Here is a 16,151-nt window from a genome sequence, read left to right on the forward strand (position 1 = left end):
GACGCGCCGGCTGCTGCGGACCGGGAGGGTGGAGCAGCTGCGACGCACGGCGAGGGTACGCTCCCATTGGCCGCTCCGTTACCGGGCTCTGCTGGGCTGCTCAAAACACAGGCACAGGAATATAAGTGTGTGTGTGTGTGTGTGTGTGTGTGTGTGTGTGTGTGTGTGTGTGTGTGTGTGTGTGTGTGTGTGTGTGTGTGTGTGTGTGTGTGTGTGTGTAGGACACCCAGCAGTTCCTGCAGGCCTTTGAGCAGCAGAGCGGGGGGCTGTGCAGCCGACAGGACGGGTTGCTGTGGGAGAGAGTCATCCTCCAGGTATACTCTCTCTCTCTCTCTCTCACTCTCTCACTCACTCACTCACTCACTCACTCACTCACTCACTCACTGGCTCATCTGCACCACCTCTGCTACCTTCTGCCGTCAACACGCGGTTCGGTCTGACATGAGGCGCACGTTTGTTACAAAGCCTCCCCTCTCCTCTCCTCTCTCCTCCTCCTCCTCTCCTCTCCCCCCTCCTCCCCTCTCCCCCCTCCTCCCCTCCCCCCTCCTCCCCCCTCCTCTCCTCTCCCTCTCCTCTCCTCTCTCCTCCTCCCCTCTCCCTCCCCCTCCTCCCCTCCCCCCTCCTCCTCCTCTCCTCTCCCTCTCTCCTCCTCTCCTCTCCTCTCCCCCCTCCTCCTCCTCTCCTCTCTCCCCTCTCCTCTCCTCTCCTCTCTCCTCCTCTCTCCTCCTCTCCTCTCTCTCCTCCTCTCCTCCTCTCCTCCTCCCTCTCCTCTCTCCTCGCCTCTCCTCCTCCTCTCCTCTCCTCTCTCCTCCTCCTCTCCTCTCTCCTCCTCTCCTCCTCCTCTCCCCTCTCCTCTCCTCTCTCCTCCTCTCCTCTCTCCTCCTCCTCCTCTCCTCCTCTCCTCTCTCCTCCTCTCCTCCTCCTCTCCTCTCTCCCCTCTCCTCTCCTCTCTCCTCCTCTCCTCTCTCCTCCTCCTCTCCTCTCTCCTCTCTCCTCCTCTCCTCTCCTCTCTCCTCCTCTCCTCTCTCCTCCTCCTCTCCTCTCTCCTCTCTCCTCCTCTCCTCTCCTCTCTTCTCTCTCTTCCTCCTTCTCTCCTCTCCTCTCCTCTCTCCTCCTCCTCCTCTCCTCTCTCCTCTCCTCCTCTCCTCTCTCCAGCTGCGGTCGGTCCGCTATGAGCTCCATGATGTTTTCTTCAGGCTGACGGCGGCTGAGAGGATGCAGCTGATTCGCTGGGACAGAGAGCTCAAACAACAGGTAGCCTCTCCACCAATAGAGCTCAAACAACAGGTAGCCTCTCCACCAATAGAGCTCAAACAACAGGTAGCCTCTCCACCAATAGAGCTCAAACAACAACAGGTAGCCTCTCCACCAATAGAGCTCAAACAGCAACAGGTAGCCTCTCCACCAATAGAGCTCAAACAGCAACAGGTAGCCTCTCCACCAATAGAGCTCAAACAGCAACAGGTAGCCTCTCCACCAATAGAGCTCAAACAGCAACAGGTAGCCTCTCCACCAATAGAGCTCAAACAACAACAGGTAGCCTCTCCACCAATAGAGCTCAAACAACAGGTAGCCTCTCCACCAATAGAGCTCAAACAACAGGTAGCCTCTCCACCAATAGAGCTCAAACAACAGGTAGCCTCTCCACCAATAGAGCTCAAACAGGTAGCCTCTCCACCAATAGAGCTCAAACAACAGGTAGCCTCTCCACCAATAGAGCTCAAACAACAGGTAGCCTCTCCACCAATAGAGCTCAAACAACAGGTAGCCTCTCCACCAATAGAGCTCAAACAACAGGTAGCCTCTCCACCAATAGAGCTCAAACAACAACAGGTAGCCTCTCCACCAATAGAGCTCAAACAGGTAGCCTCTCCACCAATAGAGCTCAAACAACAGGTAGCCTCTCCACCAATAGAGCTCAAACAGGTAGCCTCTCCACCAATAGAGCTCAAACAACAGGTAGCCTCTCCACCAATAGAGCTCAAACAACAGGTAGCCTCTCCACCAATAGAGCTCAAACAACAACAGGTAGCCTCTCCACCAATACTGACTGGAGTCAGTCACTGGTTCTGCTCCTGTCAAGCTGTTCTTGTTTTAATTCATGTGTTCATTAGGTCCAGCTGCTGTGTTGCTAATAGCTCTGACATTACCAGGATACACTTTAATGATGTTTGCCAGAAAACTGAAATCATAAACGATTGTTTAAATAAAAAATACGCAGAGAGATGCTTTTAAAATAAGTAGCCTACTCTAGCTTTAAGTAGCGCTAGACACTTTGATTTGCAAATCAGTTTTAATTTTCATTCTGTTCAGGAAAGTTTTAGCTTTGACTAGTTGCCAATATGCATTTCTTTATACAATTCAGGGATATTTCACTGCATTTAAGTGTGTGTGTGTGTGTGTGTGTGTGTGTGTGTGTGTGTGTGTGTGTGTGTGTGTGTGTGTGTGTGTGTGTGTGTGTGTGTGTGTGTGTGTGTGTGTGTGTGTGTGTGTGTGTGTGTGTGTGTGTAGACGGGGCCACCAGGTCGGGTCGTTGGAAAGAGTTCTCTGTCTGCTGCCACACAAAAGTCCTTGGAGAGGAAGAGAAGAGTCATGTAAACACACACACACACACACACACACACACACACACACACACACACACACACACACACACACACACACACACACTCCCATTAGAAACCTCTGTAGTGTATGTTCAGGTCTCCTCACTCTGTCGTTCTTGTGTCAGGATGCAGCAGAAGGCCCCAGACCGGCCGCGGGGGCCTGGCGTCAGAGGGGCCCAGGGGCCCCACCCCAGGGGCCCGCCGACACCACAACGCAGGCCGGGGCAGCTCAGGACCTCCAGGCCTCAGAGGGCCCCCAGGACCAGTAGACGCTGAGAGCCTGCCCCCTACAGGCCTCTGAAGAAGCACTAGAAACACTACTTGTATTTTTTCACCGTAGATGAGAAGTTAGCCTAGCAACATGTTCCTGTTGATATTTTTGCATTGCCAATGTTTTTAAATGATATTTATAATTTTTTGGAAGTTTTTAATAAACGATTATTTAAAGGTTTTGTGTGTCTGTCGCTCTGTGCTTCTGTGTGTGTCTGTGCGTCTGTTTTGCGTTACTATATTTATCTGAGGGGCGTTACTGGAGGTGCCGGTAGGCGGCGCTGTGGTTCTGCGCCCATATCAGAGCTCCGCTTCTCCTCGGTTTGTCGTCATGTGTGAACATCTCTTTTGAATGTTGTTGGGGGAGAAATGGAAGCGGAGCCAGGAGCCGGCGTGTCCTCCCGGGCGGAGAGGAAGGCCCTGGACCGGGCGAAGATCGTGCACCGGGAGACCGAGAGGAACGTGTTGAAGACGGTGAGAACGCTAACGCGGAGCAGAGCTCTGTAATTACTAGCCCGGTTAGCTCCGTAAGAACCCTAGTGGTGGGCTGCTCACGCCTCTTTCGGTAGGACCCGTTGGTACCCGGACCGGACCGGGTCCCTGTGAATCCCTGGTTCAGAGGTCTAGTGGTCTAGTAGTCTAGTGGTTCAGCTCTGCGTTGTCCTACCGCAGGTCACAAGGATCCTGAAGAAGGCGGAGGAGGAGCGCACGGAGGAGGAGGTCCGCACGCTGCTGCGGCACCCGGCCGCGGCGGACCAGGTCCGGGGGCGGAGGGTCCGCAGCGGGGAGCAGAGGAGGAGGACTGAGGAGGTGAGCCCCAACACCTCGTCCCCCCGCCTGGTCAACACAATGATCACAGTGATCCATGTTCCGCATCGTACCGCGTTAACTTTGGAGAACCAACAGTTGATTTGTTGAAAAACTTTTTTTTGTCTCCATACATTTAATATGGTAAAGTGACTGCACATCTACAGCGCCTTTCTAACCAGTGGCCTCTCAAAGTGCTTTACAATACTGCCTCACATTCACCCGTTCATGCACACATTCACCCGTTCATGCACACACCGACGGCGGAGGCAGCCACGCAGGGCGACAGCCAGCGGGTCAGGAGCAGTCAGGGTGAGGCGGTGTCTCGCTCAGGGACACCTCCACACTCCGCTAGGAGGAGGAGGAGCCGGGGATCCGACCAGCGACCTCACGGTTACCAGCCGACCCGCTCTGCCTCCTGAGCCTCACGCCGCCCGTACCTTCACGTGACCAATGTGAGCGTGTTCCTCTCCCTCTTCTCCTATCGAAGGTGTGTGACGGCGCGGAGGAGCTGAGGACGAAGGTGTCGCAGCTGGCCGCGGCCGTCCGCCGGGCGCAGCACCTGGTGGTCTACACCGGGGCGGGCATCAGCACGGTGGGGGCGGCCGTCTGTCTGGACCTGCTGGACTCCACCCCGCGTCCGTCCTGTGGATCTCTGAGGATGTGATGTTTGTCTGATTCCAGGCCGCGTCGATCCCGGACTACAGAGGACCCAACGGGGTCTGGACGCAGCTGCAGAGAGGACAGGCGGTCAGGTGAGGTGGACTCACCTGTTCAGAGCTCACCTGGACTCTGCGTCACCTCCCCCCCCCCCCCCCTCACCCCCTCCCACCCCTCTCCTACTTACTGTGTGTTGTACGTCCTGGCACTTATAAATAGTCCTTGGCCTTGTGTAGCTTCTTATCCTAACATTAATTGCTTGACTTATATTATACTTTAATCAACAGTGATGATATATTTTAAGGACGTTAGAATAAATAAATTGTTATGGTAGAATAAAAGCCAGCAGGGTATATGACCACAGTCAAGATGGGGGCTCATATAGCATGTATATGTATGTATGTATGTGTGTGTTTTTTATATATATATATATGTGTGTATGTCTGTATGTATGTGTGTGTTTTATATATATATGTGTATGTATGTATGTATGTATGTATGTGTATATATATATATATATATATATATATATATATGTATGTGTGAACTGTAGAAAATGTACTTATTGTGAGTCGCTTGGGATAAAAGCATCTGCCGACCGCCCTGAAGGTTAATGTAAATGTTAGGTTAATGTAAATGTAAGCTTCCCCTGAGCTGGTGAACTCATCCCGGGTTCAGTCTGTTTTAATGCGACTCTGTGCTGTAGCTCGTCTGACCTGGGGAGAGCCACGCCCACCCTCACACACATGTGTATCACAACGTTGCATCAGAAGAATCTGGTACGTGGAAATTCATCCTGTTTATTATGAACTATATCTGACTTTACATCGACTTCATGACATTTTAGATGGATAGATTAACTTTATTAGTCCCCTGGAGAGGAAATCCCTTTGTTCCAGCAGCAGTGGAAGACACAGGATATGATACAGTTTAATAAAACCGTGCCAGTGCTTCACAGTATGTTACAGTAAACCAACACAGTATGTGTTCAATGTATTAAAAAGTCACCTTTTTTATTGCGTTTGTGTGTTTGTGCTGCAGGTGAAACACATTGTGTCTCAGTATGTTGGTGTTATTGTGTGTGTGTTGTGTGTTTGTGCTGCAGGTGAAACACATTGTGTCTCAGTATGTTAGTGTTATTGTGTGTGTGTTGTGTGTTTGTGCTGCAGGTGAAACACATTGTGTCTCAGTATGTTAGTGTTATTGTGTGTGTGTTGTGTGTTTGTGCTGCAGGTGAAACACGTTGTGTCTCAGTATGTTAGTGTTATTGTGTGTGTGTTGTGTGTTTGTGCTGCAGGTGAAACACGTTGTGTCTCAGTATGTTAGTGTTATTGTGTGTGTGTTGTGTGTTTGTGCTGCAGGTGAAACACATTGTGTCTCAGTATGTTAGTGTTATTGTGTGTGTGTTGTGTGTTTGTGCTGCAGGTGAAACACGTTGTGTCTCAGTATGTTAGTGTTATTGTGTGTGTGTTGTGTGTTTGTGCTGCAGGTGAAACACGTGTCTCAGTATGTTAGTGTTATTGTGTGTGTGTTGTGTGTTTGTGCTGCAGGTGAAACACATTGTGTCTCAGTATGTTAGTGTTATTGTGTGTGTGTTGTGTGTTTGTGCTGCAGGTGAAGCACGTTGTGTCTCAGTATGTTGGTGTTATTGTGTGTGTGTCTTGTGTGTTTGTGCTGCAGGTGAAGCACATTGTGTCTCAGTATGTTGGTGTTATTGTGTGTGTGTTGTGTGTTTGTGCTGCAGGTGAAGCACGTTGTGTCTCAGAACTGCGATGGGCTCCACCTGCGGAGCGGCCTGCCCCGACACGCCCTGTCGGAGCTGCACGGCAACATGTTCATAGAGGTGGGGCTAGTGGACCTTAAAGGGGTGGTGTCATCATGTTCATAGAGGCGGGGCTAGTGGACCTTAAAGGGGTGGTGTCATCATGTTCATAGAGGCGGGGGGGCACTAATGGACCTTAAAGGGGTGGTGTCATCATGTTCATAGAGGTGGGGCTAGTGGACCTTAAAGGGGTGGTCTCATCATGTTCATAGAGGTGGGGCTAGTGGACCTTAAAGGGGTGGTGTCATCATGTTCATAGAGGTGGGGCTAGTGGACCTTAAAGGGGTGGTCTCATCATGTTCATAGAGGCGGGGCTAGTGGACCTTAAAGGGGTGGTGTCATCATGTTCATAGAGGCGGGGCTAGTGGACCTTAAAGGGGTGTCATCATGTTCATAGAGGTGGGGCTAGTGGACCTTAAAGGGGTGGTGTCATCATGTTCATAGAGGCGGGGGGGCACTAATGGACCTTAAAGGGGCTGTGGTAACCTTTGCCACAGTCCACTGGGTAGGCTGGAAGACTATCTATCCAGCACACGTCTAGGTGGACACGTGACGGACACGTGGACATGTGACGGACACATGGACATGTGACGGACACGTGGACACGTGACGGACACGTGGACACTTGTGACGTCACCAAAACAGAGGAGAAGGCAGATATTCAAACGGCTGATCACAGTCACACCTGGTGGCGTGACACAACCCCTTAAATAAACGATTAGAAGCGCAGATGGTCGTGAATGTCTGCTGCTGTTCTTGTTGTTCTTCAGGCTGTAAGCCAGCGTCCGTTAAGCCCTTTAACTGACACTGATACAGATAACGTTGAATTGATGACTCACCGAGTTAGTGTTTACATGATTACACTGCAGCAGGGGTTGTGCAATGAGTGTCAGATCCGGTCATAAAGTCAATACAAACACGACCACAGAGTTAAGCCGATAAGAAGCAGGGCAACAACAACTGTGTTCCCAGAAAGGCTAAAAACATTTGTAGGGCTAATAAACATCAGGAAAGCCTGTGTTGTCCCGCCCCTTGACGCCCTCTGTGGTCCCGCCCCCCTGACGCCCTGTGTGGTCCCGCCCCCCTGACGCCGCCCTGTGTTGTCCCGCCCCCCTGACGCCGCCCTGTGTGGTCCCGCCCCCCTGACGCCCTGTGTGGTCCCGCCCCCCTGACGCCCTGTGTGGTCCCGCCCCCTGACGCCCTGTGTGGTCCCGCCCCCCTGACGCCCTGTGTGGTCCCGCCCCCCTGACGCCCTGTGTGGTCCCGCCCCCCGACGCCCTGTGTGGTCCCGCCCCCTGATGCCCTGTGTGGTCCCGCCCCCCTGACGCCGCCCTGTGTGGTCCCGCCCCCCTGACGCCCTGTGTGGTCCCGCCCCCCTGACGCCGCCCTGTGTGGTCCCGCCCCCCAGGTGTGTGCGTCGTGCAGCCCGGCCCGGGAGTACGTGCGTGTGTTTGACGTGACGGAGCGCACGGCGCTGCGCCGCCACGCCACCGGGCGGCGCTGCGGCCGCTGCGGGGCGGGGCTCCAGGACACCATCGTCCACTTCGGGGAGCGAGGGACGCTGGAGCAGCCGCTGAACTGGAGCGGCGCGGCGGCCGCCGCCGCGAGCGCCGACCTCATCCTCTGCCTCGGCTCCAGCCTCAAGGTGAGGCCCCGAGGCCGAGCGCTCGGACCCGCGCCTCGTTAGGAGCCCTCAGAGACGCCTCGTTAGGAGCCCTCAGACGCCTCGTTAGGAGCCGTGTCTCTGTATAGATAGATAGAACCAAGTACTAACCATCACTAGGTTAACCCATTCCCCGTATGCACTAACCATCACTAGGTTAACCCATTCCCCGTATACACTAACCATCACTAGGTTAACCCGTTCCCCGTATACACTAACCATCACTAGGTTAACCCATTCCCCGTATGCACTAACCATCACTAGGTTAACCCATTCCCCGTATACACTAACCATCACTAGGTTAACCCATTCCCCGTACACACTAACCATCACTAGGTTAACCCATTCCCCGTACACAACAGAGATAGCTAGGGTAAGATGCTACACGATGTTAAGTACTGTTTTTAAGTGCCAGGACGTACAACATACAGTAAGTGTAGGAGTGGTGTGGGGGGGTTAGGGGGAGGTTATGCAGAGTCCAGGTGAATCCGACCAGGTGAGGGTTGGGTCTCTTGTGGGAGCTGCTGAGGGACTCTGTGGTCCTGACGTCGGCAGGGAGCTCGTTCCTCCACCGCCGAGCCAGAGCAGAGGAAACCCAAACCGTATCACCATGATGTGCTAGCGGTGAGGACATTCTGCTCTTCGTCCCCCGACAGGTTTTGAAGAAGTACGCCTGTCTGTGGAGCATGAACCGCCCGGCCAAGAACAGGCCCCGCCTCTTCATCGTTAACCTCCAGGTAGGCCCCTCCTCTTCATCGTAGGCCCCTCCTCTTCATCGTAGGCCCGTCCTGATTGGTCACTGGATCCTTTATTTCCAGAGGGTCTCTAGAGAACTACAGATGTTCCGATACCATTTTTTTCCTTCTCGATTCTGATTCAGATTCCTGAACTTGAGTCTCTGCCGATAGCGAGTTTAAACCGATACAGCGTCTAGCATCGTAACGACTGACAGCACTGGTTCTCATTGAAGGCTTCTCTCACCATGACAGCCATGTGTAGTCGCTTCACTTGCTGTCCACAATCCTTTAGATCATCTCCATTTATCATCTATAATTATTAATCAGAGATTTCCCAATTCCGACTTTCCTCCTCCGACGGTTAACGAACAGCGTAACACGGCAGCGTTTGATGTTCTCTGCGCAGTAAACGAGTCACGTGATGGTACATAGACTTGGTCCTCGCTGATACCTGAGACTGCATCACTGGTATCGGTATCTGAGCTGAAGCCCGTGATGTTCCTCCCTGTTGTTGTTAGTGGACGCCAAAAGACGATTTGGCGACGCTGAAGATCAACGGGCGGTGCGACGAGGTGATGGAGCTCCTGATGAAGGCGCTGGACCTCCAGATTCCTCCGTACAACAAGTAAGCACCACAGAAGAAGAGCCGCCTTCCTGTCAGAGCACCACAGAAGAAGAGCCGCCTTCCTTCCGTTAGAATCCCACTCCTTAATTATGGTTAATTATTTGTGAATGTTTGTGTCTGCATTAATACGGTTCCAAGAGCCATATTTAGTAAATATCTAGTTTGCATATATTAAGTAATTTTTTATTAAATGGTATATGATGATTATTATTAAGATTGCACATTAGTGTGGACCCAGAAGGCCTCCGTCGAGTCGTGATGTCAGAAGTAGTGACATCACGGGAGTGGGAAGCCTACGGAGAAACCGTTTGTTTTTTTTTGTTGTTTTTTTTACCGGTTAATTCCGACAAACTAACTCAGCTGGACGTCCTTAACGGGGGTCCAGCTCGTTGCGTCTCGAGGAAGGACGGAGTTACCCACAATGCACCCTGTGTGTCCGTAGGGCGGACGACCCCATCCTCCGGCAGGCCACGCCCCTCCGGCCAGACGAGGCGCTCAGCCACACCCGCTGCCTCATAGCGCCCCCTGCTGGTCAGGAGGAGGACCGGCCCCCCGGCGCCCAGGGCCCCGCCCCCGACGCCCCGGGCCCCGCCCCCCCCACGCCGCCCCCCCCCCCCAGCCAGCCGGTGCAGGGCGGCTGGTTTGGGCGGGGCTTCTCCAAAGGGAGGAAGAAGAAGAGGAAGGCGGTCTAACGCTCTGCACTCATTACTACTACCTTACGTTTTTATACCCTGTGATTAAATTTCAGTTAGACGTTTGAACCTTTTTGTTTTTATTCAGGTGTTTTGAGGTGCTTTGAGAGACCTCCGAAAGACAAGTAAATCTGAACAGATGTACTGTTTTTTTTAGTATTGCTGTGTTTCCACCCGTAGTTTCTACACCAGTGTGATGACGTTAACCTCTGGGCGCTAACGACGCCTTGATGGATACGGACTGTCCTCTGAGCCCCTTGGTGAAGCATTACTAGTCGGCTGCTGTGTTTTATTTATTTATTTATTTATTTATTTAGTATTAACATTTTGACAGTCTTATTTAAAATAGCCGTGCAGCGTTCCTTCCGTTTCTCTGTTAACCGAATGACTTCAGGCAGAGCGGTCAGTGTTGCTGGTCTATTAATAGTACAGAGATATGAGGAGACAACTTTTTTTTTTGTTGTAAATATATATATTTTTTGACTCTAGTGGACCTCTTTATTATTGCTTTCTTTCTGCATTCATTCCCACGCACACTTGTTTGCGCAGCCAGCATGTAACGTGATCCCGCGGCGGTTGGCGGGTCACGCAACGAGACTCCAGTCAGTCGGGCGATGACGTCATCTGGTCCGGTGGGCGTGGCCTGGGGCTCGGGGGCGTGGCCTGTGAACTGTAGGTCCGTGTACATCGGGTGATGGGATCGTAGTGTGGTCTTGTGCTAGTGCTGGTTGGCAGTGTTGCCAGATTCGGGCCAGGAAATCTAGCCCAATCTGGCAACACTGGCTGGGGGGCGTGGTCTGCTGAGCCGTAGCGCCGGTGATGGGGGGGCGGGGTCTGGCGGTGACGCAGGGCGCTGGGGGCGTGGTCTGCTGAGCCGGATCCTGTAAGCCGCTAGACGGGGACGGGAGTCGACCTGTTCGATTGGAAAGTTGGAATAATAACATCGGGTCCGTCTGAAGCCGGTATTGTTTGACCGTATCAGAACGACCGGAGGAACCGTCTGGACCCGCACAGCGAACCGATGATGAAGAACGGGCACCACGCGGCGGGAGGCGGTCCGCCGGCCGGGTCCGACCCGGAGCAGAGGAGCGTCGTCAGGGTGTGGTGCGACGGCTGGTACGAGAACCTCTAACACCCTGGTCCGCTGTAGGGCTGGGGTCTGGACCCCAACACACTGGTCTACTGTAGGGCTGGGGTCTGGACCCCAACACACTGGTCTGCTGTAGGGCTGGGGTCTGGACCCCAACACACTGGTCTACTGTAGGGGGTCTGGACCCGAACACACTGGTCTGCTGTAGGGCTGGGGTCTGGACCCGAACACACTGGTCTGCTGTAGGGCTGGGGTCTGGACCCGAACACACTGGTCTGCTGTAGGGCTGGGGTCTGGACCCCAACACACTGATCTGCTGTAGGGCTGGGGTCTGGACCCGAACACACTGGTCTGCTGTAGGGCTGGGGTCTGGACCCGAACACACTGGTCCGCTGTAGGGCTGGGGTCTGGACCCCAACACACTGGTCCGCTGTAGGGCTGGGGTCTGGACCCCAACACACTGGTCTGCTGTAGGGGGTCTGGACCCCAACACACTGGTCTACTGTAGGGCTGGGGTCTGGACCCCAACACACTGGTCTGCTGTAGGGGGTCTGGACCCCAACACACTGGTCTACTGTAGGGCTGGGGTCTGGACCCGAACACACTGGTCTGCTGTAGGGCTGGGGTCTGGACCCCCTAGGGGTCTGGACGCTAACACCCCGGTCTGCTGTGGGTCTGGACCCTAACACCCTGGTCTACTGTGGTCCGGGGCTCTGGGGGTCCTGGGGTCTGGACCAGGTCTGGGGTCCAGCCCGCCGGTGGGAGAGGACCTTGTTGTGGTTGTATGCTACTGTTAGCTCAGAGCTAGCTGGTTTCGTTCTGGCGTTTCAGCCTGGCCCGTGACATGCGCAGTACCGACACAGGGTTTATTAAGGCTTATTAATGTTTATTAATATTTATTATAAATGTTTCACTAAGTACCGACCAGAATACAGGCAAGACGTGTGCTCTGGTAACGCGAGTTAATGTGACGATCATGTGACCGGTTACAAACCTTTATAATACGGTTATAATATAACACTGACATTTATTATTCCACAGAAGTAATTCGGGTGTTTCTATGAAGTCGGGATCTGGTGACCTCTGCTCTGTTGTTTATTACGCCGCTGCGCTCTCAGCCAATCACACGCCGATGAGGCCTGTTGTTTATTACAGCGCTGCGCTGTCAGCCAATCACACGCATAGGAGGCCTGTTGCGTAACACGCTGCCTTCCTGAAATTAGACTTTTAAGATCACGCCGGGCAACAGACACGTTACAGTGTTACCGGTTGGTATTTCTTTATCGTAGACAACTTTCCAAAGAGTGGTGTGTAACTTTAGAAGTGCAAATGGCATTCTGTGAATTAATGTATCAACAGCCTGTTGAATGGTTTATGTAAAGTAGAATCAGAAAAGCAATAAAGACGAACGTTTCAGTGACAGTGCGTGGTTTGCCCAAACTCCAGAGACCGCCTTACATTGGCTTGGGATCCCCTCAGATCTACCAGAGGGATACCTCAGAGACCACAAGGGCTTCACCTGCCCGGGCTGACAGATCATAGGGCCCCTGACAGACCATAGGGCCCCTGACAGATCATAGGGCCCCTGACAGACCATAGGGCCCCTGTGATGGTGCAGTGAAGAGGTCCTACTCTATAGGAGCAACACCAGCTGCAGAGGAGCAGCAGGGGGTGGGAGAACTGCTTTAGGATAATATGCTGCAGTTAAGTCACTTTAATGGTTAATTAGTGCTTAAGACCGATAAGAAGGCTACTACTGTTTAGTAACTGGGCAGCTGCTCGCTCACAAAGTTACAGGGTGTGGTTGATGTATTTATCAACTGTGTCATCCAGCCTCTTCTGTCCACGCGGGTGTACACACTAACTAGCTCCTGTCCTCATAACAACAGGGATGTCTTCCGGACCTTTCTCTGAGCACAAACGTGACAAACGTTTGCTCAGGGGCTCCTCACGCGAGGAGGAGAGCGAGGGGAGAGAGACGTGCAGTGAGCTGTGCAGTGAGCTGACACTGTCTTCTGTCCGCAGCTACGACATGGTTCACTACGGACACTCCAACCAGCTGCGGCAGGCCAAGGCCATGGGGGACTACCTGGTGGTGGGGGTCCACACCGACGGTACGAGGGCCCCCGGGCCGGGCACCGCCGCCTTCTCCTGGGATGTTGGATCTCTTTTACCTTTACACTCAGAGCGTTTAGCAGACGCTTTTACCCAAAGGGACTCACAGTCAGTCCATTAGTCAGCAGAAAGAGAAACAACGATATATCTCTGTGGGTACAGTAAGGATGTTCATAGAACCAAGAGCCAGCACTAACCATCACTAGGTTAACCCGTTCCCCGTATACACTAACCATCACTAGGTTAACCCATTCCCCATACACACTAACCATCACTAGGTTAACCCATTCCCTGTATACACTAACCATCACTAGGTTAACCCATTCCCCGTATACACTAACCATCACTAGGTTAACCCATTCCCCGTACACACTAACCATCACTAGGTTAACCCATTCCCCGTATACACTAACCATCACTAGGTTAACCCGTTCCCCGTACACACTAACCATCACTAGGTTAACCCGTTCCCCGTACACACTAACCATCACTAGGTTAACCCGTTCCCCGTCCACAACACAGAGAGCTAGGGTAAGACGCTACACCGTACTGTACTGTTGTTCAGGTCCAGGACGTGAACATACAGTGGGTGTGTAAGAGGGGCGTGGGGGGGGTTTATGCCTTCCATGCCCTCCGTTGACCCCTCTCTGTCTGTGGGCCCCCAGCCGAGATCTCGCGGCACAAGGGCCCCCCGGTCTTCACGCAGGCGGAGCGCTACAAGATGGTGCGCGCCATCAAGTGGGTGGACGAGATCGTGGAGGGGGCGCCCTACGTCACCACGCTGCAGACCCTCGACAAGTTCAACTGTGACTTCTGCGTGCACGGCGGTAAGGCCTCGCGTGTTGTGATAACGGGAGTAGCCCCTGCAGTACTCCACCGGGCCCCTAGGGGCCCGGTCCCCCGTCTGAGAGCCCCTGCTTCAAGGCTGTGTTGTCTCCAGACGACATCACGCTGACGGTGGACGGCGAGGACACGTACGCCGAGGTGAAGCGCGAGCAGCGCTACAGGGAGTGCAAGCGGACGCAGGGGGTCTCCACCACCGACCTGGTGGGCCGCATGCTGCTCATGACCAAGACCCACCACAGCAACATGGTGAGGCCCCCGCCGACACTAACCATCACTAGGTTAACCCGTTCCCCGTACACACTAACCATCACTAGGTTAACCCATTCCCCGCTGACACTAACCATCACTAGGTTAACCCGTTCCCCGTATACACTAACCATCACTAGGTTAACCCGTTCCCCGTATACACTAACCATCACTAGGTTAACCCATTCCCCGTATACACTAACCATCACTAGGTTAACCCGTTCCCCGTAGACACTAACCATCACTAGGTTAACCCGTTCCCTGTATACACTAACCATCACTAGGTTAACCCATTCCCCGTATACACTAACCATCACTAGGTTAACCCATTCCCCGTATACACTACTTACTTATGCAGAGTCCAGGTGAACTCTGAACAGGTGCTCTAAGGTTCTCATCTCTCATCTCTCATCTGTGTTTCCAGGACAACCCCGACTACCTGCAGCACACAGACAACTTCGGGAAGGTGAATACCATGACTTGGGCCAAAGCGACTGTAATCCTGTATGAAATGCATTCTGCAGGAGAATACAGTGTGTTAGTATATCATTATATCATATCAACGCACGCGTCAGGTTGCTTCTTACTGATCAGTGTTCACAGGTTTGTTGTAGTTGATCATCACATCCACAAGGGGGCGTCACCGGTCCTCTTATCACAGGACACTTCCAAACTGGAATCAAGTGTTAAAGGGGTGATAGCGTCCTCTTTAGACTCTTCCCTGTGCTGTAGACGTTATGACGTATGTTAAATGTTTTACGTCTGCTAAGCTAGAACAATCCCAATCCCAAGCTAGAACAATCCCAGTCCAATCCCAGTCCTCCCCCACTGAGAACGCCCCTCAATAAGGGCGGGAAACGGCTCGTTTCGACCAATCGCAACAGAGTGGGCGTGCTGACCAATCACAGCAGACGAGGGCTACTCGGGAGGCGGGCCTTAACGCGACACGATACAAAACGGACCGTTTTTTGAAAGACGCTGAAATTGTTTTTGCAGAAATGAACAGTGAGAATAACAAGGGGTGTTTCTAACATAACGTGACCCTATTCTAGTAGTACCCCCGCATGACGTGATCACCCCTGAACAAGGCTGATGTGGGCCCTCTCATCCCTGTGGCCCCCAGGGTCCTAAGGGCCACAGCCCGTGGACGGGCGTGTCCCAGTTCCTCCAGACCTCCCAGAAGATCATCCAGTTTGCGTCGGGGAAGGAGCCGCAGGCCGGGGACACCGTCATCTACGTGGCCGGGGCCTTTGACCTCTTCCGTATCCTGACCTCTGACCTCTGACCCCTGACCCCCCCCCCCCCGCCAGACCGAGGGCTGCTGTTGCTGTTGCTGTTGCTGTTGCTGTTGCTGTTGTGGTTGTTGTTGTTATTGTTGTGGTTGTGGTTATTGGTGTTGGTGTTGTTGCCTTGACAACAGGCTCCTCCCCTAGACATCGGCCACGTTGACTTCCTGGAGAAGGTGTACAACCAGGCAGAGAGGCCTTACGTCATCGTTGGCCTGCACTTTGACCAGGTACACACAGACAGACACACACAGACAGACACACAGACAGACAGACAGACAGACAGACATCCCCCTGACTGTCAGTCACACAGCGACAGCTCAACACTTGAAAGACAAACTCGTTCATGTTGTGACGTCTCCACGCCCCCTCCCTGTCCAGGAAGTGAACCGCTACAAAGGGAAGAACTACCCAATCATGAACGTCCACGAGAGGACACTCAGCGTCCTGGCCTGTAGGGTGAGTCTCTCTCTCTCTCTCTCTCTCTCTCTCTCTCTCTCTCTCTCTCTCTCTCTCTCTCTCTCTCTCTCTCTCTCTCTCTCTCTCTCTCTCTCTCTCTCTCTCTCTCTCTCTCTCTCTCTCTCTCTCTCTCTCTCTCTCTCTCTCTCTCTCTCTCTCTCTCTTAAATTGGATAACTAACAATATGATGACAGTCACTCATATCTACTCATGGCTGGTAACTGGTA

At 53.0% G+C, this 16,151-nt stretch overlaps 3 protein-coding genes across 3 annotated transcripts; all 3 read left to right on the forward strand.

The window, feature by feature from the left end:
• Positions 1-4: 4 nt before the first annotated feature.
• Positions 5-2,989, forward strand: LOC311372548 (centriolar coiled-coil protein of 110 kDa-like; the record flags this gene model as incomplete). Its single annotated transcript, XM_084489541.1, has 5 exons — positions 5-55; positions 222-314; positions 1,156-1,254; positions 2,512-2,594; positions 2,732-2,989. Coding segments are annotated over 5 exons (477 nt in total), but the record flags the coding sequence as incomplete, so codon positions are not given.
• A 238-nt stretch (positions 2,990-3,227) lies between these two features.
• Positions 3,228-9,882, forward strand: LOC311372547 (NAD-dependent protein deacetylase sirtuin-7-like; the record flags this gene model as incomplete). Its single annotated transcript, XM_084489540.1, has 10 exons — positions 3,228-3,350; positions 3,549-3,686; positions 4,174-4,278; positions 4,368-4,438; positions 5,050-5,122; positions 6,088-6,186; positions 7,574-7,810; positions 8,485-8,565; positions 9,084-9,190; positions 9,633-9,882. The coding sequence occupies exons 1-10, from the start codon at positions 3,246-3,248 to the stop codon at positions 9,880-9,882; spliced, it is 1,266 nt and encodes a 421-aa protein (XP_084345666.1). The 5' UTR covers positions 3,228-3,245.
• Positions 9,883-10,753: 871 nt separating this feature from the next.
• Positions 10,754-15,945, forward strand: LOC311372549 (ethanolamine-phosphate cytidylyltransferase-like; the record flags this gene model as incomplete). Its single annotated transcript, XM_084489542.1, has 8 exons — positions 10,754-10,998; positions 12,998-13,086; positions 13,753-13,914; positions 14,028-14,179; positions 14,604-14,645; positions 15,303-15,441; positions 15,613-15,695; positions 15,847-15,945. Coding segments are annotated over exons 1-8 (861 nt in total), but the record flags the coding sequence as incomplete, so codon positions are not given.
• Positions 15,946-16,151: the final 206 nt, after the last annotated feature.

This window comes from Micromesistius poutassou (assembly GCF_964030765.1).
Source record: "Micromesistius poutassou genome assembly, contig: SCAFFOLD_1208, whole genome shotgun sequence".
NCBI classification, from domain to species: domain Eukaryota; kingdom Metazoa; phylum Chordata; class Actinopteri; order Gadiformes; family Gadidae; genus Micromesistius; species Micromesistius poutassou.